Source organism: Toxorhynchites rutilus, chromosome 1 (genome assembly GCF_029784135.1).
Source record: "Toxorhynchites rutilus septentrionalis strain SRP chromosome 1, ASM2978413v1, whole genome shotgun sequence".
Taxonomy (NCBI): Eukaryota; Metazoa; Arthropoda; class Insecta; order Diptera; family Culicidae; genus Toxorhynchites; species Toxorhynchites rutilus.
Window position 1 is genome coordinate 205573897 of NC_073744.1, and position 25187 is coordinate 205599083.

A 25187-nucleotide genomic window follows, 5' to 3' on the forward strand; every position below is an offset into this window, starting at 1 on the left:
TTCTACGTTGCTTTTCAAAATGTGTTCGTCATTATCTTTCTACCAGATGTCATATCGACGAAATATTGAGATGCTGGAGAAGTCATGTTTTCCAATCAATCAAAAACGGAATACCTACACACAAATTTCGTCATAGGCCAATCGGTACCATTTTCGAGCTGGACAACCATGGCAAATCACCCAAAGCAACGGAAAGGCGCATCGGAATAGATTTCAATTTCGTCGATTCATTTGGGTAGCCAAAACGCGCGTCTCTTCCCACGGCACTTATTGGCGTACTTTTTTTGGTCGAACACTGCGCTGCGTTCGCTTTTTCCCCGTTGCCTATAAATAAAATTTGCCTATTAATAAGTATTTGGAACTTTGGCAATTTTCGATTCAAATATCACGGAAGAACGAGGAGAACGCAAATGTGACGACGAGCACCTTTGCAACCCAATGGCGACAGCTCTCTAAATTAGAAATGCTCCGTCGCGGGCAGTGAGATCGGTTGGATATCAGGCCGGTCTAGTTATGTGTATTTTTTTTCCCATGCTTTCCTCCGTCTCGAACCGAGATGACGTTACTAAACCGCCGCGTAAGAGACCCCGAACCGAATGTGTCTAATGTTTATCTTAATGACTGCTGAGTGATATATTTCATCTGCTGTGTTCGACGCGCGATTTACCACCCCTTCAGACAGAAATGATGCTCCCCCTCCCCCCTTGCGAGAGGACCAGATGAAGTTTATCGAATTGCGGTCTGGATTTTGGAATCTTCATTTTGCGTCGCTAAACCTGCGAAACTAGATTGTTCCTCGAAATCAAACAACAACCAACGGAATACGGAGGGAAGTGAAATAAAAGCTCCATACAAACAAAATAAGGGTCTCTCCCCCAGAGACCTGTATGATTCTTTTCGAACCCGACCGAACGTAACAGTTTCCGGCGACGGTTCGCCCGAACGTGTGCTTTGTGGTTGTTTTCATGTATTTATAATGAACGCCGTAAAACAATTTTCCGGCTAACGGCTAACTGCTGCCTCTGCTGCTGCCTTTGCGACTGATGAGCAACTAAACAACATCGTCTGGGGGCTGTTTTTTTATGCAGAAAATTGATTCTCCCACCCTCACGTTCTGCTTGTTAGTACTATTTTCGATTAATTGAATGTTCTTTGATGTTTGGGTTGGAAGATTTTTAATGTTTTTTTTTTCTTGGGTGAAAGATGATGACGGATTTTCAATTAAATGGTAGTTTTTCTCCCACACTATTTGTTAACTGAATTTTCATTAGTCCGAAGTGGCAATCAAAACTGGAAATTGTCATTACTCATACGTCTGTTCCGATGACATTGGTGTTCGTGCGCAAGCGAATGCGCGCCCGTTGACAAATGGAGACGTATGATGCTTTAAGGGGGGGAAATTGCGCTAAGCTCCAGATTGAGGAAAAAAAATCCCCCAACCAACACATATGTTCTGCTTTCACTTTTTTTTCTCGTGGAACTGGGAGACACATTTCCGACGTCACGTGTCTGCTTCGGAGTAAAAAAATCTATCGAATCAAACCGATGAAAGAAAGAACGATTCTATGCTGTCTTCGTCGGGGTCATTTTCTTCTCCGATTCAAGTTCCACATATACAAGGGAACTTCGATATAACGTACATTTCACTTGTGTAGCTGTTTGAGTTGAGTAAATATTGATGAAATAGAAGCTGAAGTATGATGCTCAGATGAAACTCAATCTTTCTCTTCATATTATTGACGCTTTAGCGTGATTCATTTAGAATCCGGAATCATAAACCAGTTGTAAATGTACAACAAATGTTTTTATATCAAAATATAGATAAAATATTGTAGAAATTATTCCTTTACAGTTTTGATTAAATTTCGTACTTTTCTTCGGATACCCTCTATCAATGTTTGGACTCTCTGTTGATCAACCTCAGCGGCCTTTTTATTCCACGATCTCTTCATGTCTGCAGCATCCCGAGTTAGTTTAGTACCAATTCCGCAATTCCACTTCACAATTGACAACCACGATTTTTCGATTGGGCGGAATTGGTCTGAGGACTTTTTCAATGTAATCGAACCCATTGTCACGTGGTACCACTGAAACATCACTCGACTGTAGTGGCAGCTTACCAAATCTGGTCAGAACTTAATCGAACGTTCCTGCAGACACCCTCCCCTATATGTTTCCGAGCCCATTGTTTTGTTTGTGACGAAAAACTTGGTCACATGTTGGATTCCAAACGTGAGACGCGTCTTCTGATTCATCAGAACAACACTTACACGTTCACGAAAACGTTTCAGTATACCATAGACTGTCGATTTACCAACCTTCACCGACTTCGGGATTTGAGTACCTGTCCACGCCAAATTTTTAATGTTGGTGTCCAAAATCATATCACTCCTCTCGGCATCCATCCTGTACAACGAAACAGATCATCGTAAAATTTTCACCATCGAATGATACAGGTTTTCGCCTACTACGACCGCTGGTATAAAATGAACTGGGATTCTAGATTCTAATCAAATCTTATGGGTAAATAGCAATGTCCTGGAAAAAAGGTAATGAAGATGGTGGTTTTTCGAGCGACATAGCATGCGCTGCCATCACTATTTTCCAAATAGTGACGTCAGTCGTTATGTTTATATTCGATTGCCTACCACATCCATGTGAAAATGCTATTTTCAGGAAGTGTTTTATCAAATAAAAACGTACATTTTATTAGAGTTCCCGCTGAATATGAAACCAATATGACAGTGTGTAGTGAATATTTCTGAAATCACGTCGGAAAATACAGATAAAAGTGATATTTCCATGTGCCATTTTCACTCCCCCACGTTCATAGAAACAAACGAACTTTCATTATTTTAACGTGACGAAGTTGATGTTTAGAAGGCTTTCAGTGTCGGTGTGTATGTTGTGAGAAAATAATCGGCAATTAATAAAAAATTCGCCGAAAATGTTACTGCTTTCGAGATCTAAGTATACGACTGCTCTCTGAACCTTTTTACTACATAAATAATCGAAATAAGCCGCAATACAATTGTCATCTGTTAAAAAACAAACAGTTGAACGATTTCATGGGAATTTCGGCTCAAATTATCATGCAACCTTGAGTACTTTGAACATTGTTTAGTTTCTTCCATATACATTCCATATTGAATGCAAATAATTACGACACGATATTTTGCTTGCCAATACAGATATACTTCGCCTACTGCTCCACCTCGATATGTACCTCATTGGGTAAATAGATAAAATGACCCCTTGTATTTTTATTTTTTAGCAAAAGTGTTCAAACCATATTGCAGAGCATGTAATGCAAACATACGAATTTCATATGGAAGTCCTGGTTATGGGCTATGGTTTCGGACATGAAAGTATAATCACCTTATTCTTAATGCACAATTCAAAGGTAGATTATTTTTATGTGGTATCCAATGCTCTAATTAACATTAACATTTTCACCCAGGCCACCAAATTACCTTTGTTGAACCTGTGAGATTGACATGAAACTCTCAGTACCTATTGCGAAAATATTTTCTACGCATTGAAAATATGTGCGTTATATCGAAGTTCCCCAGTACCATGAAAATAACTCACTTCCACGTGAGAGAACGTTTCCAGTTGGCTATCATGTCTGGGAAAGTTTTCACAAGTGTATTACAGATTGTGAGCTGTTTTCCCACTTCCAATACCAAAACGGTCGAAATTCGGATAGTCACATCTTCGAGTTGCTGCGTAAATTTCTGGCAAAAGCCTAAAGAGTAGTTCACGATACCAATGGGGCGATTTGTTTCTTTGACCGTTGGAGATCAAAAAAGAGCAATGTGATATTTGTGCAGTGGATGGAAATGCCACCGCTTGGCCTTTCTTTTTGTCTGACTATTATTTATATTCGGAGACAAGGATTTATTTTTCTCAAATGCTAGAGCGTATTCCGGTTGGTAATGTATGCGCACAAATCGTTTGCGAATTCTTAATTTCGGTAACATTTTTCGTTTATTTATATCTATGCTAATGAGCGTTAGACTGACGTACAAAGACTCCTTGCTATAAATATATTCAATTAATATGGTATTCTTCTTCAACCACAACAGAAACAATTATGCGGATAAGTTACACATAAATAATTAACTTTGAAATGGAGTATTTTATCTCTAAAAAAGGAAGAACGATAACTAACATTCCGTTATTTATCAATTGATATACTTTTCATATGAACATTTTCCCCAACCCAATGGTGAACCTATGAGAATGGACAATCCACTGGATCGAATTCAGTTCTAGCCGAAAGTTTCTCTTTGTTCCCATCAACTGAAAACGGTTCCCTTGAAGGCATCGTTAGAGTAACCTCTACCACTACCACATCGTATTTTATACCTCTACCACTTTCACTGGCGGTGACAGCACCAACGAAAGATTTCCGGTACCGGAACCTGTTTCCTTTTTCCATCTTCTGTCCTGGAAAAATAAATTCATTGAGATGATGTTCTTTAACACCGATCGTGAGAATGTTGCTCTATACATCGTCAATTGGTCCTGTAAAGAGCACACGGGTATTAACTGGGCAACATTTCACCTAATTTGAAAAAAAATTGAACTGACATTCGAGTCAATGAAGCGTCAATTGGTTGAAGTTTTGCTTTTCGTGTTAATCCTGATACCAACACGCGACGATTGATTTTTTTTCTGGATTGAGCCGGGCGCGAGTCACACGTCAATCGACATCCTCATTTGATCAGTTTGTCGAAATTTGCATTCGCCATTGTAGATCCGCTAGTTGAAGTGTGAAACAAAGCAGAGACAATCATTGATCGCCACAGTCAAACGAATCAACCGGATCGTTAGGTGGACATCGAGGTTAACCGCAAAGGTGTAATCTAGTACGAAGCAACCTCCCATCAAGTCGTATCCTGAGTTGATGGGAGCGATCGGGGAAGGTAAGCCAAAACCTCAGAAAAAAGGAGATAAAACGAACTAATGAAAACTGAGATTCCCTCACTGCACTGCACACCGTTCATCGTTGCCTAAGTAAGTGTTGCTAGCTATCGGGGGACGCGGTTTTTGTCCATGATACTTCCAAGCTGTCGTCGATCGGTAACTGATACCTGAACCGGCCAAATCTGCTCACTACTAACGATAAAAGATGGAAAAGTATATGGGATAGAAGACATCATTAGGATCGTGATTGCACGTTACACTCTAGCCAACTTCTATAAGACCACCCTGATTTTATTTTCGTTGCAACACAAACAGTTAGAATTTCAAAATGATACATTCATACATTGTTGAATGCTTAGAATAAAGCATATTTAACGTCAATTTCGTCAATTTTCATTGTTAATGTATTTATTGTGCTTAAATATGACAATTTCCGCTGTCCAGTTTCTATAAGACCATTTCGAAATTCATGACTATTATCAATGGAAAATTCAAAACGATCGGCTGATTTACATGTCAATAATTGACAACCTTGCCATTTCGGCCAATAACCTGGAAAATTCGTCTCAGAATACTATTTACCAACTTCTTTTGAATGGATTTTTCGATATTTTTCCATGTTTCCGAAATTGTGACCTTGAGCTCTTCAATCGTGGTGTACCGTACCCTCAGTGTAGATTCTACGTACAAGGATCCCCCTAAGATTTTCAACAGGATTCAAGTCTGGAGAGCGAGCCAGCCGACCCCGAGTAACATTTGAATTGAAATATTGCATTATTTGCATAAGCGATTTCGAGGTATCCGAAGTTGTTCTAGCTATTTCCCGCTAATCCCGGTCAGAGCGCTTCGATTTACGTGTAGCTCTCTCCTTTTTATCGTATCCTTGACGATTCGCCAAATAATTGAGCACTACTTGATGGTATCGTCCAATATGACGAGAAATTTGCTCTGATACCAACATTTTCTTGGTGAAATGCATCGATTTGTCTTTCTTCTCTCTCCGTGAGCACTTTTGCCTTCTGCTTTTCCAGATTTATTGATGAAAGCAACTAAAACAACGGAAAATGTAACTGGTCTTATAGAAACTTGACACTTGAAAAATGCAAAAACATTACTTTACGCTCATCGCTTGCACACACACTTATGAAAATCATGCAGTGTATGGTAGTCACCAATACCTACACACTAGAATATAAGTTTTAGCATTGTTTGTTTATAATGACACAAAGCAGCAGGATCATCACCCGGTCTTATAGAACTTCGACAGAGTGTAGTTCTCAGAACTCAGCTTATCACATTTTTATAGATCGTGCGCATTATCCCTTCTTCCACTTTCTCTGGTACTCGTCTGCTACTCCGTGTCTTAGATACCGGCTATCAACAGGTGCACGCATTTTCAGGATAGTTTGGTAGGTTCATGTCTTTCGGCGCTAAATCCACAGAATTACCACTCCTGCATGGTTTTGGAGTAGCCGAATAGGGCCAAAACAACGGGTTTTTATCGTGCTGTCACAAAAACGGTAACGGTTCTTCCATTTGAAACGGTCATCCACAGCAAACTTGTCTTTACCCATGAAATATTCCTGCCCCGGCAACTGATTTAAATCCGCGTTGATGTAGATCTTATCATCAATGACACAGCACGAAAATACCCGTTAGGAACACCCTGTAGAGTTTACGGACGCGCATTTCCATAACACTCTGCTGGCGTTCGTTCCGATTTGGGAAGTTCTGCAGCTTGTACGTTTTCGATCCGGATCGTTTTGGAGCCCCCTTTTACAAGTAGATTTTAATAAGATAATCTAAACCGTACATAGAGAAGAATCCAATAAGGATTCTCAAATGGGAAAGTCGTAATTTTCCATACAAATGGAAAATTCCATGAATCATAATGTACAATCTTCGATAAAAAGGTCAATGGATTACGGATATACTTAATACAAAGAACACGTGATACGAACAATGCGGATGCGATTAACGATTCATTAACGATTAACATTAAACAAGAAGTTGACAAAGTACGTCTGATCGTTACAAGGGTTTTATTGGAACTAATCTAAATCAACTGAGTGCGGGCCCAAGTCATCTGAGTCGGGCCTTACTGTAGAAAACTACTGCTACTACTATTCCTTATAGTAGATAGGTTAAGTAAAAGTGAGTTTCTCCGCTCTCGCCATCATCAGTAAGGCTGATGATCGGTGCAAAGTGGGTTCGGTGGTCGAAAGCTTTCCTAATATTATACACATAAGCTAGAGAGAAATATAAATAGAGTAAAGGGTGTGTCACATCAAATTGCATCACGGAAAAAACGCTGTAGAAATTTAATTTTTAGGAATTATATCTTTAGCTTTCGCTTATAATCAGATAAGAGTGTATAGATCACGTTGGCCATGCTTCACTGTCAATTTTTCGTAAATTTGGAAAAATGTCGTCGAACGAAAAAGAGCGTCGTGAATTAATCCTGTGCACTCATTTCGAGAATCCGGAGTTGTCACATCGGGACATCGGTAAGATGCTGGGAATCGTCCAATCCACGGTCAGCAGAGTACTAAAACGATACTTCGAGACCCTAACCATCGACCGGAAGGTGAAGAACGGAAAAAATGGATGCTCCGTCAGTGAAAAAGATCACAAGCGCGTAGTTAAGCAGTTTAGACGTGATCCGAGAAGTTCGGTCCGGGATGTCGCCAATAAGCTGAATTTGTCAAGTTCATTCGTCCAGCGGACCAAGCAGCGGGAGGGCCTGCGTACATACAAGGTTCAGAAGGCTCCTAACCGCGACGAAAGGCAAAACATGGTGGGGAAGACACGAGCCCGGAAGCTGTACACCGAAATGCTGACGAAGCCGCATTGCCTGGTAATGGACGACGAAACCTACGTCAAAGCGGACTTTCGTCAGCTGCCGGGCCTGTTGTTCTTCTCCGCAGAGGACAAATTCAGCGTTCCGGAGGAGATTCGCAAGCAGAAACTATCCAAGTTGGCCAAAAAGTACATGGTGTGACAAGCGATCTGCTCTTGCGGAAAGCGGAGCGCCCCCTTCGTGATGACCGGCACGGTAAACGGGCAGGTTCCACTATTCAAAGGACGTGTTGGAGTGGTACGAAGCCAACGGGGTCACCTTCGTGTCAAAGGAAATAAACCCGCCAAACGCGCCGGAGCTTCGCCTAATAGAGAAATATTGGGCGATTAAGAAGCAGGCCCTCCGGAAGAACCCAAAAGTTGTCAAATCGGAGGCGGACTTCAAGAGAAAATGGATTTCTGTTCAAAAAAAACTACAACCTGACGTTGTACAGAACCTTATGGACGGGGTAAAGAGGAAGGTGCGAGCATACGGGCTTGGGCTCGAAGTATGAATAAAAAGAAAATGCCAAAAGTTGTTTAATAGTTTTTATTTTACTGTCTAAAATTTTCAAAAGGATCGGTCTACTGGGCGAATTTCTACAGCGTTTTTTCCGTGATGCAATTTGATGTGACACACCCTTTAGGTAACAGATTAGACAAACTTTACCTGAAGTTTGTCGGTAGAAATTAGGACAAATAATGTTATCGTTAAGAGTAATGGATCAAACATACTAGGGTCTGAATTCTCAGCTTGAAATAAAAAGTTGTTTTTATTTCTTAAAGAAAGTGCCGTCCCCGCTCGGGCGCTTCAGTTTCTTGGTTCTCTGGACTAAACTTCACCAACCATCAAGCAAAGTCCCGCATCAAAATGTTTGAATTCCGTTCGGATTTCCGCTCTCTCGGTTTTTTGCGTGTTATCTCCGGTTTTCGTCCAGCTTTTGGATTGTGGTCTACTCAAACCCGTTCCTGGAACCTTTGGATGACTCTTGAGACGGTCGAATAATGTGACAACCTAGCATTTTGCATGTGGGTGAACAAAATTTTTCAGAGAACGGTTTGCTGTAGAGATGGGCTGTTCAAAAGAACTAATTCACCAAAAAGAGTGAACGAACGGTCGTTCTTTACCTACTGGGCAACAGTTCTTTTGAACTGTTTACACAGTTCAAAACCAGTTCATTTGAACTGTTTACACAGTTCAGAACCAGTTCAGAACGAATTGTGTGGGGTGATCAGTGTACAAGAGAGAAGCGAACGAGGCGAGTGATAGATAAATGGTGCTGCAAGGTAGTCCTCAAATTAACGATGAGAAACAAACGATAGCCCCATGAAACAATAAAAATAAGATGTCGGTATTGTAGTTTTCATAATAAAACGCAACATTTTAGATCAAAAATTTTGTTTTCACATTTTTAAGTTGAGAGTCGTGCTCCCTTGGCCGAGTGGTTAGCGTCATAACTAACATGCCGGGTGTTCGGGTTCGATTCCCGTTCTGGTCGGGGGAATTTTTCGTCAAAGAAATTCCCTCCGACTTGCACTGTGATCACGCGTATTCTAGAGCTTGCCACTCAGAATGCATTCAAGGCGTGTTAGTTGGCATAGAAATCTCAACTAAGTACTAATAAAAATGACGCAAGTAATACTACGTTGAGACGGCGAAGTTCCTCTAGGAACGTTAGTGCCATTGAAAAAAAAAAAAGTTGAGAGTTGTTGCTACTGGCAACGCTTCCGATTACACATCCAATACCAACCAAACAGAACCGAAGTGACAGGTTCTTAGAACTGTCACATTTGTTGAATTAAACAATAGTAAAAACGATTACTTAAAACTAGAGGAAGATAGGTTCGATTAATTGTCTATTTTCAATGATTGATTTCTTTATATGAAAAATACGAGGTGAGCAATACATTATATAGAAATATAGAAATAATGGATATATTTCTAATTGAACGTAAAATTTCAAAAATTGTTATAATTTATAGTGTTCATACACAATCACATTCGCCATCGCTTAACCTAAAACTAATTTGTTCTGGAACAAGGAAACAAAAAGCACTGAATTTGTAAGGATTTCTTTTTTATTATTTATATATATCTTTAGATGAGCAAATTCCTGAAATAAATATTTTTTGTAGCTTAAAGCACTACGCTAACGAGAATCGTGCGTTATTCCATCCGTTCTCGAACAAGAGTAAATATTTCAGTAAGATGATATGCAAATCGTCCTCACCAAGAAAGTACAGTTCAAAGCGAAATGTTTCAAACAGTCTTGTTAAACAGTGAATAAATATTCGGATCGCTGATATGAAATATATTGTGCTCGATTAATTACAGATAGACATTCGCGTTTTGGTATAGTTTTACGATAGCAGTTATTGCCAAACATCGAGAATCGTTTGAAAAGCAGCGCGAAGCTAGTTTGTGCTGAAAACAGTGAATCACGGCTCAACAAAATCAAAATTCAAAATCAAAGTTTGATTTCGTTCTAAGATATTTTTAACAAAATTTGCTAACGAACAGCATTTTATGAATGAACAGAACAGTTCTACCGAACATCCCACAATTTTTATACTTGCTTTGACATATCCCTCTACTGTGCGAAAGGGTGAGTGAACTGCCCAAAAGAACTAGTTCACTTAAGTGAACAGTTGGTCAGTGAACGGTTCATTAAAGTGAACCGTTTTGCCCACCTGCAAAACTGAGCACTCTAAAAAGAAACTGGGCAAAATTTAGTTAATTTCGGTCAAGTATGAAAAATGTTACACAAGTTCGAAAGCGTTCTTATCGACTCACCCTTTATGGTAGTGTTCTTGGAGACATCACGGATTATGAGCCTTATGTCAATTACCGCTGGTTCGCTAATAAGCGTAGAATTCACTACAACATTTAAAAAAAAAGTCTCGCATTAATTCTATATACGAATTAGTTCTTCCACGCAATTTGAAAGTGCTGACACTATACTGCTGAAACATGTCTAAAATGAAGTTTTTTTCGACAGAAACTCTAAATTTGCACCGAAATTCTGGACCCGTGTGAAATGAAATATTGATCAAATTGCCTCTACTCACCCTTTTACTTACCCTTTTTGAGATGTTGAAACAGAACAACCACCCTTTTTATTCAATTCATTTGTTTATCACTTCCGATAATACATTTGTTTAAAAAATAAATTTTCAAATACACTTCTTGGCACTCAAGAGTCTTTTCATTCACTACGGTCACTCCATCTCGGATTTGGAAAAAGCAATCAACCCTCCGAGCGATTGTTATATGTTTGCCCTCGGACATAGCGGGGGCAAAACCGCTGTGTATCTGGGAACTGATTGGCATAAAGATTCATTTCGACAAATTACACTCTAACCCACAAATGCTACTTGTCCGTTATCAGTAAACCTGGCCTATTCAAAGCAAAAAAAAAAGTTGGTTCACGAATGCCGTTTTGGCTTCTGCATTGCACCAAAATCACCCAAAAAATCATTGACTCCGATGCGCACATTTTGCGCTAAGCCTGTGTGGACACTTACCAATGTAGCCCATTTTGAAGTGGTTTGTAGTCTGACGTCGGGTCCATCAATCAATGCCTGAAACGCTCCCGCTCCCGTCGTCAGTCGCAACATGAACGATCAGATTTACCGATCCGCAGATTGTTCGTAAAAACGTGAGAATCAATTACCACTCCAATCCGTGTTTATCTTTGAAATTTGGAATGCTTCGGCAGACCAATGTTAGTAGCGCATGCCTCAAGCACGCAATCTGTGCCACATCATTTAAAGCAGGGGTTCTCAAAGTGGTCGATATCGACCCCTTGGGGTCGATTTCGGTTTCCCAGGGGTCGACGAGGTCTAGAAATCGACCCCTATGAATGAGAACAAGTTCTCATCTGAAACTTTTAAGATACTGTATAAGTTGTGTTACGTGAACCAACTCTTAATAAAAATGATATTAGTAGAAAATGTTACTGTTGTAATTTGTATTAATAGCTGTTAATTACACTTGACATTTATTGAATTTTATGTCTATTTATTGATGAGCAAAAGATGTCAAGTTTACTCACTCAACTAACCGCAAAGTTATGGAATTCCCAACAAACAATCATTAGCTGTTATTAAACTAGCCAATTGAATAATGGTCTAACAATAGTATTGAGTGCTTAATAAGACGATATGCTAGGCTATATGTTGAATAAAAACTTATTCAGACCAAATTAAAGCTATTGTTCTACCTTTTATATTTAGCTGGATAATACGTCAGTGAATAGTTTTGAGGGGGCTTTATTTGCTCAACAACTCATGAAAAAACTGAACAGACGCTATTTAAGTCTGAAATATATCTTTCATTGGACTATTCACACTCTACCCTACCAACACGAACCGATCATTTGCTGTAAACTCTCTCGCTAAAGGTCACGAGTTCAACTCTCACTTCCGACATTCTTCCAGAAAATGGAAGTAAATGTGATGAATCAGCCAAAATGTGCTGAAAGTTACTATAATAGAGAAAAAAAAATTAGCTGTAATAAAATTAATCAGTTTAATAATGCTCAAACAATAGTATTGAGTGCTCAATATGTGAAAATATGCCAAACTATACGTTGTATAAAAGCTTATTTAGACCAAATCGAAGCTTTTGTTCAACCATCGATGTTCACCTAGGTAATATGCCAGAGAAACGATTTGAAAACGTTTGTTCAATTGTAAATCAGCACATGACGGACTACCAAAATGAGCATTTGCTGCCAGTGTTTTTAAGCTCATGTTCGACTGCTTGGCATTAAATTTTAAAGTGTTCTAACGGAGCAAACGATTTGATGGATGATCATCGATGCAAAGGTCGTATGTTTGAGTCTTAGCCATTTATAATTATCTTCTTCGATATCGCAGTCTAAGTAGAGCTAATCAAATCAGAATATGGTCGAATAGACGTTTTTACCACACCTTGATAATTCCTCCTAATTTGCTTGAACAAGGCTTGAATAGAGGATTTGATGACAATTAATTCAGTCATTATTAGGCATAGAGCTGAATAAAACCATCATAAAAACGTGGCGAATTGTTAGTTGGGTTGGCAAGTATTTTGAATGAATAAGATACATATAATTTTTCAAAGATATATTGCTAAAGGGGTCGATGGTATCATTTCATTCTGGTAAAGGGGTCTCTTGCCCAAAATAGATTGAGAATCCCTGATTTAAAGTATTCACCTCGACATGGAAGAATTCCGCACCAAATTCGATTCATTGCTCTCAAAAAAGCGCAGGTTTATTGTCGTTCGGTTAACTTCAGAATGGCCAGGAATTATGTCCGGTGGTCAAACCAGACGTCAAGGGTGATACAAGGCTGGATGCTATTGAAAAACGAATTAACTCTTGAAATGAAATGAAATTAGGGTCGAATGAAAATCATCTCCTGATATTCTTCAACGCCAATGCCAGGAGTAAGAAGTGTCGCTCAATTGAATGATAGAGGGAGTTGATTACAGATATTTGGACCTTCAATAAGTTTTCGATGATAAAAAAGACTTTTCCAATCTTTCTGACAGCATTTGAGATTCGTTTCATCAAGTCTACTGATGTCATCCACGGAAATCATCTCATTTCTTGACGTCTTTATAAGAATGAGAAGGCTGTTCATACAAGCCTTATCATCGATCGGAACAAGTGATAGTCGGAAGGAGCAATATAGGAAACGTCGGGTGGGGTAGAACATTCCATTGAAGTGATTTTAAGAAGGTTAATAATGGGGCCGGGAGTGATCATGTTACAAAATTACTTTTGCCTATTTTAAAATACTTATGGATTTCAACTGTCAGTACTTGAAACTTTTCAGTATGTTAAAAATAATAATATCAGTTCCTTCGTTGGATATAATTTACAGGAAAACACACATGTATAACAAAGCATTTTGCATTCCTAATTTCCAAAAAAAAACATTTCCCTCAGAACAACCCTAATACGAGAAAATCTAACGCTGTCGAGGCTGTGTTTGACAATCCCTTCGCCATTGAACTGCGCATGTTCGTGCCCTACTGGTGTGGAAAATCACGTGGATTTTCTCTCCCTTTCCTGCGAAATGTTTTCACAAGAAATAAACTGACATTGCATGTTTTCCAGTTTGCAGTGATCACTTACGTGTTATGGTCATCAGAACCGACCTGATCTTCTCGCACCTTTTTTACGTAGCACTGAGTATCCGCGGAGCAACTTAACAATGAACCAACGCATTGAATAACTCCCATCAAAATGGTAAACATCTCGAGAAATACATCATCCTTTCATCTTCCCATGTTTTGCTCGCGAGTTTCACTGCCGCAAAAAGCCGAGTACAAACTATCTCATGATCGATCAGCATCATCACCGTTCTCTCGCGTGGTTTGTGTAGAAACGCCGTGGAAAGAAACACCAAATCTCGTTAGTGTTTTTTTTTCTTTTGGTTTTCTGTTTTTGGCAAACCTTATGATGCACTCGAATTTGAATGCAGTGCCAGCGCCGTGCAATTTAGGATGGCGAAAATAGATTCTGAAACTGTTTGCATCCGTCGATTAACTAAGTAGTGAGCTTGATATGCGCAACGCTAGAATAGAAGGGTAGTGAATCATTTTTCGTCTACCACACAGAAGAATTGTCATAGAATATTTCGTGCAGAAGACTAGAAACAGGTGAATAACGTGTTTCAATTTGTTTTGTTCTGTTAAATGATCACGTGCTGAGGAAAGATTTCGGTTTGTCCGCGGTCACAACCGCGTAGACGCAAACGAGAGGAATGGGTATTTCATATTCATCTGCAGTGAAAATTACATAATTCATTGAGTGCAAAGAGTGAGATTCGATTCGTTATTTCGTTACTAACAGCCTCATCCAAAGGAGGAAAAGTTGCCGCCATTGTCGGGGATGGATTTCCTGTTGGGCGGTTGTGCGGCGACTTGCGCCGGTGTTTTCAGTAACCCTTTCGATGTGATCAAAACTCGGCAGCAACTACAAGGCGAACTGATGGATGCTTGCGAACGTCAGAAAAATCCCTACCGATCAGTCACGAAATCGATCCAATCGATTCTGAAAGCCGAGGGATTGGCGGGTCTCCAGAAAGGGTTGGTGTCGGCGTTGGCTTTTCAGTTCACCATGAACAGCGTTCGGCTGGGGATCTATCAGACCGCCGAGAATTACGAGTGGACCCGTGGCGACACCAAATTCGGCACAGTGCTTTATTCCATCTTTTGGGGCGGCTTAAGTGGAGTGGTAGGCGCAACGATAGCCTGTCCACTGTACATGATCAAAACCCAGATACAGGCCACCTCGCACGGAAAGTACGCCGTCGGCTTTCAGCACAACCACGCCGGTACAATCGATGCCCTGGCAGGCATTTACAGGACGTACGGAATCAAGGGACTGTGGCGAGGATATCCAGGAATCGTGACACGTACTGCTGTTGGTTCGTCCGCGCAGTTAGCAACGTTCTCCACATTCAAGGATTTGTTCGTGCAGTTTGAGTTCTTCCGGGAATCGGTAGCAATTACGGCATTTGCGGCCAGCATGTTTAGTGGATTTTTCTGCTGCTTCTTCATGTCGCCGTTCGATGTTATCGCAACCAGGCTGTTTAATCAAGGTGAGCATCATATGTCAAACACGTTTCAGTTTACTGGATAAGTTCTATGAGTTGAATGTGCGTTATCTATGTTCCCATGACAATCCTCTTCTATGTATCGCCAGAGAAATACCGTTCTGAATCATATTTCGGACACTTTGTTCTAATATCTTGAAATGCTGAATGCACTGATGATATAACTATAAATTTAATATCACAAATGCTTCTTTAGAGTACTTCCTTGATTTCACTATCACTTCATTAGAGAATTGCATTTGAATTATTACATAGTCGAAAAAAAACATCCAAAATCCAAAATCCACTCATTATCGTTTGTGTTTAACGTTTGCTTAGCGTGAGCACGTAGAATATATCCCTTCATCAATATTTAAATTTCTCTCGTGTTTCATCAATTCTCATCATCGTTATCAGGTTACTGTGATTGCTTGGTAAGTGTTTCGCAGTTGACTATACAATATAATCAAGTGTAATGTAATTTTCGTTCAAAAAATTACAAAATAAAATGTCCGAAATTTGAATTCAATCTGTCCGAAATTTGATTTTTTTTTTATAAATGGTGTCCGAAGTTTGATTCTTATTCGCTTGATTCAAAAAGCATTTTATTCGATGTGTTTTTATGTTTTCAATCAAATAGCTACCAAAGTAGAAAGCTTAAAAGCACATTGAACTAATTTATTAAAAATATCAACCAAATAATACCTGTGCATAAAGTTAAGATCTGTTTTCTGCATCATATGCCTTAAGCGTCCGAAATATGATTCAGAACGATATCTGCCTTTCCGAGACAATTAAGGTGAAGGTGGAAGCTAGCCACAAATGGCTGCCAAAATGGCGCTCATTTCTTTCATCTCCCTCCCACACCCCTCGCCCGAAAATCAATGATTTTGCGAAACAGTGTGAAGAAAATGATCGTTTTCGCACACTTCCCATGAAGTAATATCAACCAAACTCTAATCGATTACTCACAAGATATTAAATTTTCATCTGCTGTCGCACTGTATAGAGAAAAATGTCGGAAAACTCGAGCAAGTGCTCTGAAAGTTAATTTTTCATTTTTCAATCTTCGGCAATGGTTTTGTTTGTATTGGTGAAAGCATTTTTTCGACACTGATGCCAGACAACATCATCGAAACAGCTATCAAAACCACTCAATAAAATGTTATTCCTGAGTTATAGCGTTTCATGTCATGAAAATCAATAGAATAAAAATGTGTTGATATCAATACAATAATTATTTTTACGTTTAATGGGTCTATAATGTTAGTTTTAGCAACTTTAACATTGGGTAAGAAAATTGTATTGCAGAGATCGGAACACTGCCACGGCTGCCTATGCTTTCAAAAACAGTAAACGGAAAAGTATTAAATTCAATCTGAATGCCTCGGCCAACGAAGAGAAGAGTTAAGGCTCTCCAACGTGAATATGTGAAAACAATACGATCAACGAAGGAAAATATTAAGGAATTATCTACATCGAGTTACTATGCGGAAGAACTTGTGAATATCTAAAGAGCCCCAATTCGCATGTGTTATAAATTTGCTCATGTAACGCTCGCGTATTATTAGAATTTTACTTCATATGCAAATGCACCTACTATAAATTATATATATATATATATATATATATATATATATATATATATATATATATATATATATATATATATATATATATATATATATATATATATATATATATATATATATAGATAGTTTGCAATTGTTCATCGGAACATATCGTTCATACATTTAACTTCAGTATTGAATTGTTATTGTTTTTTCAAATGTATTCAAAGACTCGTGTCAATGAAGCACCACACAGTCTGATAAGTGAATTGATCTATTTACATGTGCTTTTCTCTTCTATCACAAACACTATTACCCCATTTTTATACGTGGGTTTACCTATACTACTACAATGGCTAGCTTCCACCTTCACCATAGCTTAATCCCTTAGCAGATAATTGCCTTGACTTTTTTGATGTATGACTACACCTTCCAGTAAAGATGTCAAATCATCAAACAGATCACGTTTTCATAAAATAATGTTAACGTTAATAGTTATTTTCACTACAGTCGCACGAAATGGATACGTAGAGAGCAGACATTAACACATGTGAACGAACACTGTGAAGAGAGAAAACAATGCAATTCAAGCTCCGCCAGATGCTTGGCAACCAGAACGTAAAAGCAGAGGATTTCATTATGCTGCTACGCACTCCAGTTCTTTCCAGAGAGCAGTCAGCATCATATCGCAGCGTGATTTTCTTTTTGCTACTTCAAATGAAAGGTGGAACTTGATGAAATGATACAATGTGTCGGTTTTCGTGCCGTCTGGTGGAGAGCGCTTGTGTATTGTTGCATCACAAACACTAGTCAGCTCCTTGAGAGAAGAGAAAACTGGATTCATACCCAGTATCCAAAGAAGTTCCCGCTGTAGGCTCTCGAGCTCAAACATCCTGAGGCACGTTTTCTCCAATGAAACAGGTGGTTCTTCTATGAACCGTGTTTCTTTTAACAGCTGCGACTTATTTGTAAAGAATTGAGTATCGTACGCTCGTTCTGACGAACCGAAATAAAAATTATTAATGCAAATTACCTCAAAGTCGACTCTGTACAATGCCATAAAACTGAAATTTTAATCATTCCTTACTTCTCCCCCTTAGGAGTGGACAGCAACGGCAAGGGCCTGTTGTATAGCAGCGTGTGGGATTGCTTCAAGAAAACCCTGCACGCGGAAGGACTCCACGGGCTGTATAAAGGATTTGTACCCAACTATTGGCGCATCGCTCCGCACACCATCCTGAACCTTACCTTCTGGGATCAGTTCAAAAGCTGGAAGGATCTGTATTACTAAGTGGGTAAAGTCAATCATTGCGAATTTGTCTCCATAGAGAATAGGATTGTAGAAGGAAACCGATGTTTCGACAAAGTGATATTGTACTTAATTTATTGAAGCATAAGTAGGCTTAACTTGTTAAAGCATAAATAGGCACTTAAGGAAACACCGATGCAATGCGAAATTGTTCATTAAAACGAATGATCGAAGAACGTGGATTGTCAATTTTAATAAATCTGATCACCACAGTCCATATAGAAGCGCAATGCATGCCAGTGATTCCACACCTGGGATCAAAATCCAGCTAGTGGAAACCGAACACAATTTGAAAAGTGAGCGAAAAATAAATAGCGTCCGAATGGTAGAGGACGAAAGGAAATGAACGAGGTTTCCGAATGAATCGAAAGCGCACCGTGTAACTGAGCAGATATTGAACAACTGTTGAACTGGTGAGTAGGTTGAAGGAAGCGCTAGAAAAATAACCTAAATCCGCTTCATGCAACCTAGGTGACAATGAACAAATTCTAATGAATTTTTTTTCCAAAGCATACTTCATTTAGAATCCAGAATCACAAATCCAGTTGTATCTCGGGATTGTTTGAAGATACTAAAACTGTATTTATATCAAAATGCAGATAATGTATTGTTCTTTTCAGGAAAAAATATCTCCTCAATGTTTGGATTATGTTGACCATTTTATTTCACGATCTCTTCATGTCTGCAACATTCCGAGTCACTTTAGCACCCTTTTTTAAATTTCGCTTGACAAACGGCCAACATATTCCGGTTGGGCTGATTTCAGCCAATTGCGAATATCGAGGTGTTTTGACGTAGGATAACGTCTTCCGGGAACATAGTGGGGTGCAAATAGAAAAACGAAATTCTATCGCATCGTGAAAATTGTTCAATTTCTACATTTTCTCATAATGGATTGATGAGATTTTTGCGCAACTCGAATTGGACATTCCATAAGATATTAATGATGATGATGTTGATGATGATGATGGCCCACCTCATACCCCTACAAAGGTTTGAGCAGGACGATTTATCTTATAGATAATATTTATTTTAAAACATATCAAGAAGCCAGTATTATAAAAACAAAAACAAAGCGAACTGGCTCTGTTGCAAGCATAAATATCTATCAATAGAACATTTAAAAAAATAGGCATAAACTGCGAAAAAACAAACAATGTTCCTATCCATATTGACATTGACATAGTCATAGTCTCAACTTCAGGCCCAAAGTTTTTTCCAAGGCATGTCAAGAAAATTTCCAACCCGGGAAGATCCTTGACTGATTGGGAATTGAACCCAATATCCAAAAGTTTCAACTTAGAACATAAAAGAGATCTGCTACAATCAGAAATAATCGATACCACCATCTGATTAAAGATAGTTTACAACAATTCTGAATGAGCTATCCCAATTCCAGTTTCCACTTCAGACCCTACATAAAATTTCATTGTGTGTCAGTTTTCTGCCAGTGTTCATTATTAACATTAGTCCAGGCCCACCAAACGCGCGCGAGGCTCAAACTTTCGTAGACAACGCTCGTTTTTCTTTTTTTTTTTTTAAAAAAATACAATACAATAAAAAAACATCATCATCATCAGTACGAACATGGCAGTTTGAGATACCTGTATTTTTTTTTTAATTTCAATAATTAGTAAACATAAATAAATTAATTTACAAAAATTTTTCGAAACCCTGTTTACAAAACAGATTTAACGTGGGAAATACACATTCGCTTAAACTCTGCCATTGTTGCCGCTCGTTTTATTTCCCTGGGCATCGAATTGAAAAAATGTATTCCTTTGTATAGCAACGAGTTCTGCGACCTACTGAATATAAAGTTAGGTGTTCTTGCATCATCCGCGTTTCTAGTATTGTATCTATGAACATGACTTCCTCTTTCAATTCGATCACACAAATATCGAGGCAGCATACCGTTTAAAATTTTAAAGATGAACACCATTGTCAAATAGTAAATTCTTTGCTTCACAGATAGCCACTGTAGCGCGTCCAACATCAAATTAGAGGAAGTGTATCTACTACATCTTAAAATCAACGCATAATTTTATTTTGTAAACGCTGCAATCTCGTTAATTGTGTATTGTTTGCAAGGAATAGGATCGACGAGCAAAAGTCTATGTGCGGTGAGATCAATGATTTATACAATTTAATTTAAATTGTCATCACTGATAACTCCTAGGTATTTGATTTCATTCACGCGTTCTAATGTCTCACCATCTATTTCAAAATTTACGTCAATACTGGAGTTTGCTGAAGAAATTAGCATGTATTTTGTTTTGCCAACATTCAATTTCAATTGTTTGAATTTAAGCCACTGAGCCAGAGAATGCAAATCTTCGTTTGTGTGTTCCTCGGTTTCTTTTATATTCTTAGCTGCGATGAACAAGACAGTATCATCCGCGAACAAATTAATGTCACAAAATCGTAAAACCCGTCGCAGATCATTTATATATAAAATAAACAAAATGGGCCCTAAGACACTTCCCTGTGGCACCCCGAGTGAGTTGCCGATGGGATCGGAAAAAGAATCATTAAAACGAGTCTTTTGAGTCCTGTCGCACAAATAGCTCTCGAACCATTTGTACGACATTCCTACTATTCCATTGCGCTCTAATGTTTGTAACAATAAGGGCCTAGAAATTGTTTCAAAAGCGCGTTTAAAATCCAGAAATACCGCAAATATAGTCTCTTTCGCCTCGATATTCTCTTTCCATTTTGCTAATACCAGATTCAGCGCGGTTTCACAAGAGTGTCCCTCTCGATATCCCGACTGTTCCGGTATTAGCAAATTGTTGTTATTTACAAAATGCATCAGCTGGACTTTCACAACAAGTTCTAACATTTTTTCTAATATGTGCAACATGCTAATAGGGCGGTACTCTTCGGCTTTATCCGTCCCATTAACTTTGGGGATCGGAATCACAAGGGATTCCTTCCAAACCGTTGGCACGTGCCCAGTTCGTAGAGATTCATTTATTAGGTCCAGTAGATCGTGTCCAATGACATGAAAGCAATCTTGTATCACTTTTGCGTTGACATTATCGATACCAGCGGATTTTTGCAATGAAAAACAAATATCTCTTAACTCAGCAAAAGTGATGGGTGAAAAACAATCTAGTCTACAATTAATATTAATCGGCTATATTATTTCGTCAGGTTCACTGACCAAGCCAATACTTTGGTTGATCAGCAGAACACTATTGACGAAATAACTGTTGAATTTTTCGGCAATAGTTTGGTCTGACTGCTCTTCTGACCCTTCGAAAACTATGGATCGCGGTACACTATTTTTAGAATTTAATAACTTTTTCAATAACTTCCATAGTTCTTTGCTATTATTTTGATGTTCATCGATTTTCCTCTGTATATATTCACTTCTAGTCCTTTTCAAGACCTGTGAATATATATTCCGCGCGAAGGTGTACCTATTCCAATCATTTTCTAAATTAGTCCTTATAAACTTTCTGTACTTTTTATCTCTTTTGCGTTTGAGACGCAGCAGATCAAAAGAGTACCAGCTGTTCGAATTGTTTAATTCAATATATTTTTCAACCACTAATTTATTGGTACACTCTCTCAGAATATCGGTCAGAACAGCTGCTTTATCATTCAGATGTCCCGCCATTGCTTCAAAATCCAGGCTTGTCGAAACAAGCTGAGACATGGCTTCTTTGGAATATCTATTCCAGTTTTTAATTTTTATTCTATTTCCATCACGGTCATCCTGTCCATTCTCAATGTAAACAAAAATTGTCTCATGATCAGTTATTTTGAATTTGGCCTCTGTAAAATTTGAATACACGTGATCTATTAGAGTTCTACTATATTTAGATATTCTCGTAGCTTCGTTAACAGATTGTTTTAAGGTAAAGTAATGTGATAATTGTTTCAATTGATTCGAACTTCGGACATTAAGCCAGTCAATGTTAAAATCACCAGCAATTATATTTAACTTACTGCAATAACAATTAATCACTTTGAAGAAAATAATATATTTATATCATGAAACTAACTATCGAACAATTGGTCCGGGTTCTACCAAAAAGCACTACTATTCCACAGAGGCGAGAGCTGAGGGATAAAAGTAACCCACTATCGTTAAGTGAAAATGAGTGAATTTGTCTTATTTACGTTTCCGATATAAATGATAATAATTATTCTTTTGTTTCAAGGCTTCGGCAGTATATCAGACTTGGTCGAGAAGCATTTCAAAATATTTCGGATACAACCGTGTTCCAAACAACTTTTAGAAGCACTGCTACTCCTGCAGCCTTGAAATTAGCGGCCGTTTTGAATCTTCCGGCTTCTGGCCGTACCAAATTAATGTAATGAAGGAGAAAACTTTTTACTTGATATGGCTCAACCAACAGTTTCATCAGTGTTCAATAAAATGATGCCACTTCTGGAAAGAAGCTTATGCGAAAAATGGATCGAATTCGATACAACATCGTTTAATGAAACAAAGCAATATTTCTTCGTCAAATTCAAGATACCCGGTGTATTGATGGTACTCATATACCCATTCTAAGGCCTTCTTCTTCTTCTTCAATGGCACTAACGTTCCTAGAGGAACTTCGCCGTCTCAACGTAGTATAACTTGCGTCATTTTTATTAGTACTAAGTTGAGATTTCTATGCCAAATGACACGCCTTGAATGCATTCTGAGTGGGAAGCTCTAGAATACGCGTGATCACAGTGCAAGTGGGAGGAAATTTCTTTGACGAAAAATCCCCCCGACCAGAACGGGAATCGAACCCGAACACCCGGCATGTTAGTTATGACGCTAACCACTCGGCCAAGGGAGCACCATTCTAAGGCCTACGGAAAATGAATAAATGAATTGTGATTCCATAGTGCTGGATTGAAAGTATTGTATTTATACTCACATACTTATACAAATAGACGTCAAACCAAAGGAAATGCAATTGAAATTTTTTATGAAAGGTAAGCATTAAAATCCACGTTTTACTAGCATTTTCCCATATGACGATCAACCATTTCTTGTCGAGACATTTGTTCTCGTAGAAAAATGCAATTGCTCGAGTTGAAAAATGCTCGAATACAATGCACAATGGTCCAGGAGATGCATTTAAGTGGAAATTAGCATTTAGAGCTCGACAGTTATTCTCTAGACAAAAACTGTCTTAGACAAAGTTGTTACTCATGATAGAGCGCTCGTTTTTATGTTGTCAAAAATATGGTGACCAAAATTTTCGATGAAATAAAAAATCTAACTTTCTCATCTTTATAGATAGAGGTAAACATAGTTCGACAATGTTGTAGCTCTAATTATTTGAGACATCTTTGTAGAACAAAGTTTTTCTCTGTTTCTTGAAATAACCGATATAGCGCCTTTTTCTGTAATTCTCTTGAAACTCTAAATAGTAGCCCTGAAAAGTAGCTTTTTCGGTGGAATAATGTTCGTTTGCCGACTATCACAATCAAGTCGCATTGGTTCTACTTCTCAATCTATCATAGAAGGAATTGAGTCATTGAGAATTATTAATATGAGTCATGAAGATTAATATTTCATTTCGTTTCATTTTTGTGATGCGATGTATTACCGATCTCAATAGGTCCTCGCATGATTATCGCTACCTAGTATTGATATCATTTTTCGCTGTACAATTCCCATGTTGTCGCAGCCCGGAAGACACTCGTTTATGGAGTCCATCACCCCGTCATATACAGAAGTCATTCCCTAACTGGACTATCTTCAACTGGACTTATCTATAACAGGGCATACGTTAACTGGGATGCAAAGCAGTTATGTATCAATAATAGATGTTATCTTCAATTCGAAATATTGCTTTTGCTGTTTTGCAGCCCAGTTAGCGAGTAAAATTCGATAAGTGTATTGATTTTTCGGCCCAATCAACGAACGTCTTTTTTGTTAAATTGTACACAAGTTTAATTATTTTCACTGTTGATGTCTCAGGCAAAAAAATGGATAAATTTGCTGTCAAATGGTAAATATTATAACATATATCGTAAGAAAGATTCTGCGTAATATGCATTTGAAAACTCTTAATAAACGTTACATTTTTCGTAAAGTGACCCTTCTATATAGAAATCAAAGACGTAGTTCTACGTCAAAACTGAACTAAAAATTTTCATTTAAATGTTAAAATTTCAAAACTGCATTCGGGTGTTCTTCTCTGATATAAACGTTGATGATGCTGAAGTTAAAGAAGTGGCTTCGCATACTCAATCTGCATTTCTGTAACCATTTTTAAAGTATACCGATTTTTTGAAAACAAAACAAAATACGTTTGTGCACATTTGTGAACTCTACAACAGTTCATACGTTTATCTTCGAATAAAATACTAGTAGCAGCTGAATACTACTTAAATAATGAGAGAGTGCAAAATTCATTCAAACTCTTGTGATCATCCTTTCCCATGAACATTTCAGATAAACCCACTTCCGCTTTCTGCCGTACTGATTTCTACCGCTCCTCTAACCCAGCTTTACACATTAGGGACCGCACGCTTTGGGGCAAACTTGAACTCTTCATTTGTTCGGATTCCACGAATTCCACGAGGCATCGGTAGGCCTCGTTAGATTCTTGGGAAACCAAGGATTTAACCTTCAAGTGTAGAAAACACTGGTTATTTCGTGATCCATCCGTAACAGACGGAACGCGAAACACGAGAAATCTCGTGAGCGGTCCGCAATATGTTAATAACCAAACGGGCGCACTTTTTCCGTAGATCTGCCTTGAACTCACCGAGTAGTTCGATAGGTTTGGCAATGATAGCTAATTTTGCAGGACATCTTGACTTGCGAATCATATCCTCTAAGCCGGAGCTTGCCTGAAACCGATGTCGTAAACGGCTAAGAAATTATCTTGAATGTTTATATAAACATATTCAGTTAAAAACATGCATTGGTTGCACGAAAAGAACTGGTAAGACGTGGTTGAACGGAGACCGCGCTATAA

At 38.4% G+C, this 25187-nt stretch overlaps 1 protein-coding gene across 2 annotated transcripts; it reads left to right on the top strand.

Moving 5' to 3' along the window:
• The first annotated feature begins 13847 nt into the window (after nucleotides 1-13847).
• LOC129764466 (solute carrier family 25 member 35-like) lies at nucleotides 13848-18419 on the top strand. 2 transcript variants are annotated; one of them, XM_055763575.1, is made up of 3 exons: nucleotides 13848-14012; nucleotides 14619-15369; nucleotides 18035-18419. In XM_055763575.1, exons 1-3 carry the CDS (start codon nucleotides 14010-14012, stop codon nucleotides 18223-18225), a joined length of 945 nt encoding a protein of 314 aa, XP_055619550.1. In that variant the 5' UTR covers nucleotides 13848-14009; the 3' UTR covers nucleotides 18226-18419. The 2 variants fall into 2 exon arrangements, with proteins under 2 accessions (XP_055619550.1, XP_055619558.1); XM_055763583.1 differs by lacking the exon at nucleotides 13848-14012 and adding an exon at nucleotides 14152-14425.
• The last annotated feature ends 6768 nt before the right edge of the window (nucleotides 18420-25187 follow it).

Coding starts and splice junctions, on each gene's coding strand:
- LOC129764466 (XM_055763575.1), top strand. Junction 15,370..18,034: donor AACCAGGCTGTTTAATCAAG/GTGAGCATCATA, acceptor TCTCCCCCTTAG/GAGTGGACAGCAACGGCAAG.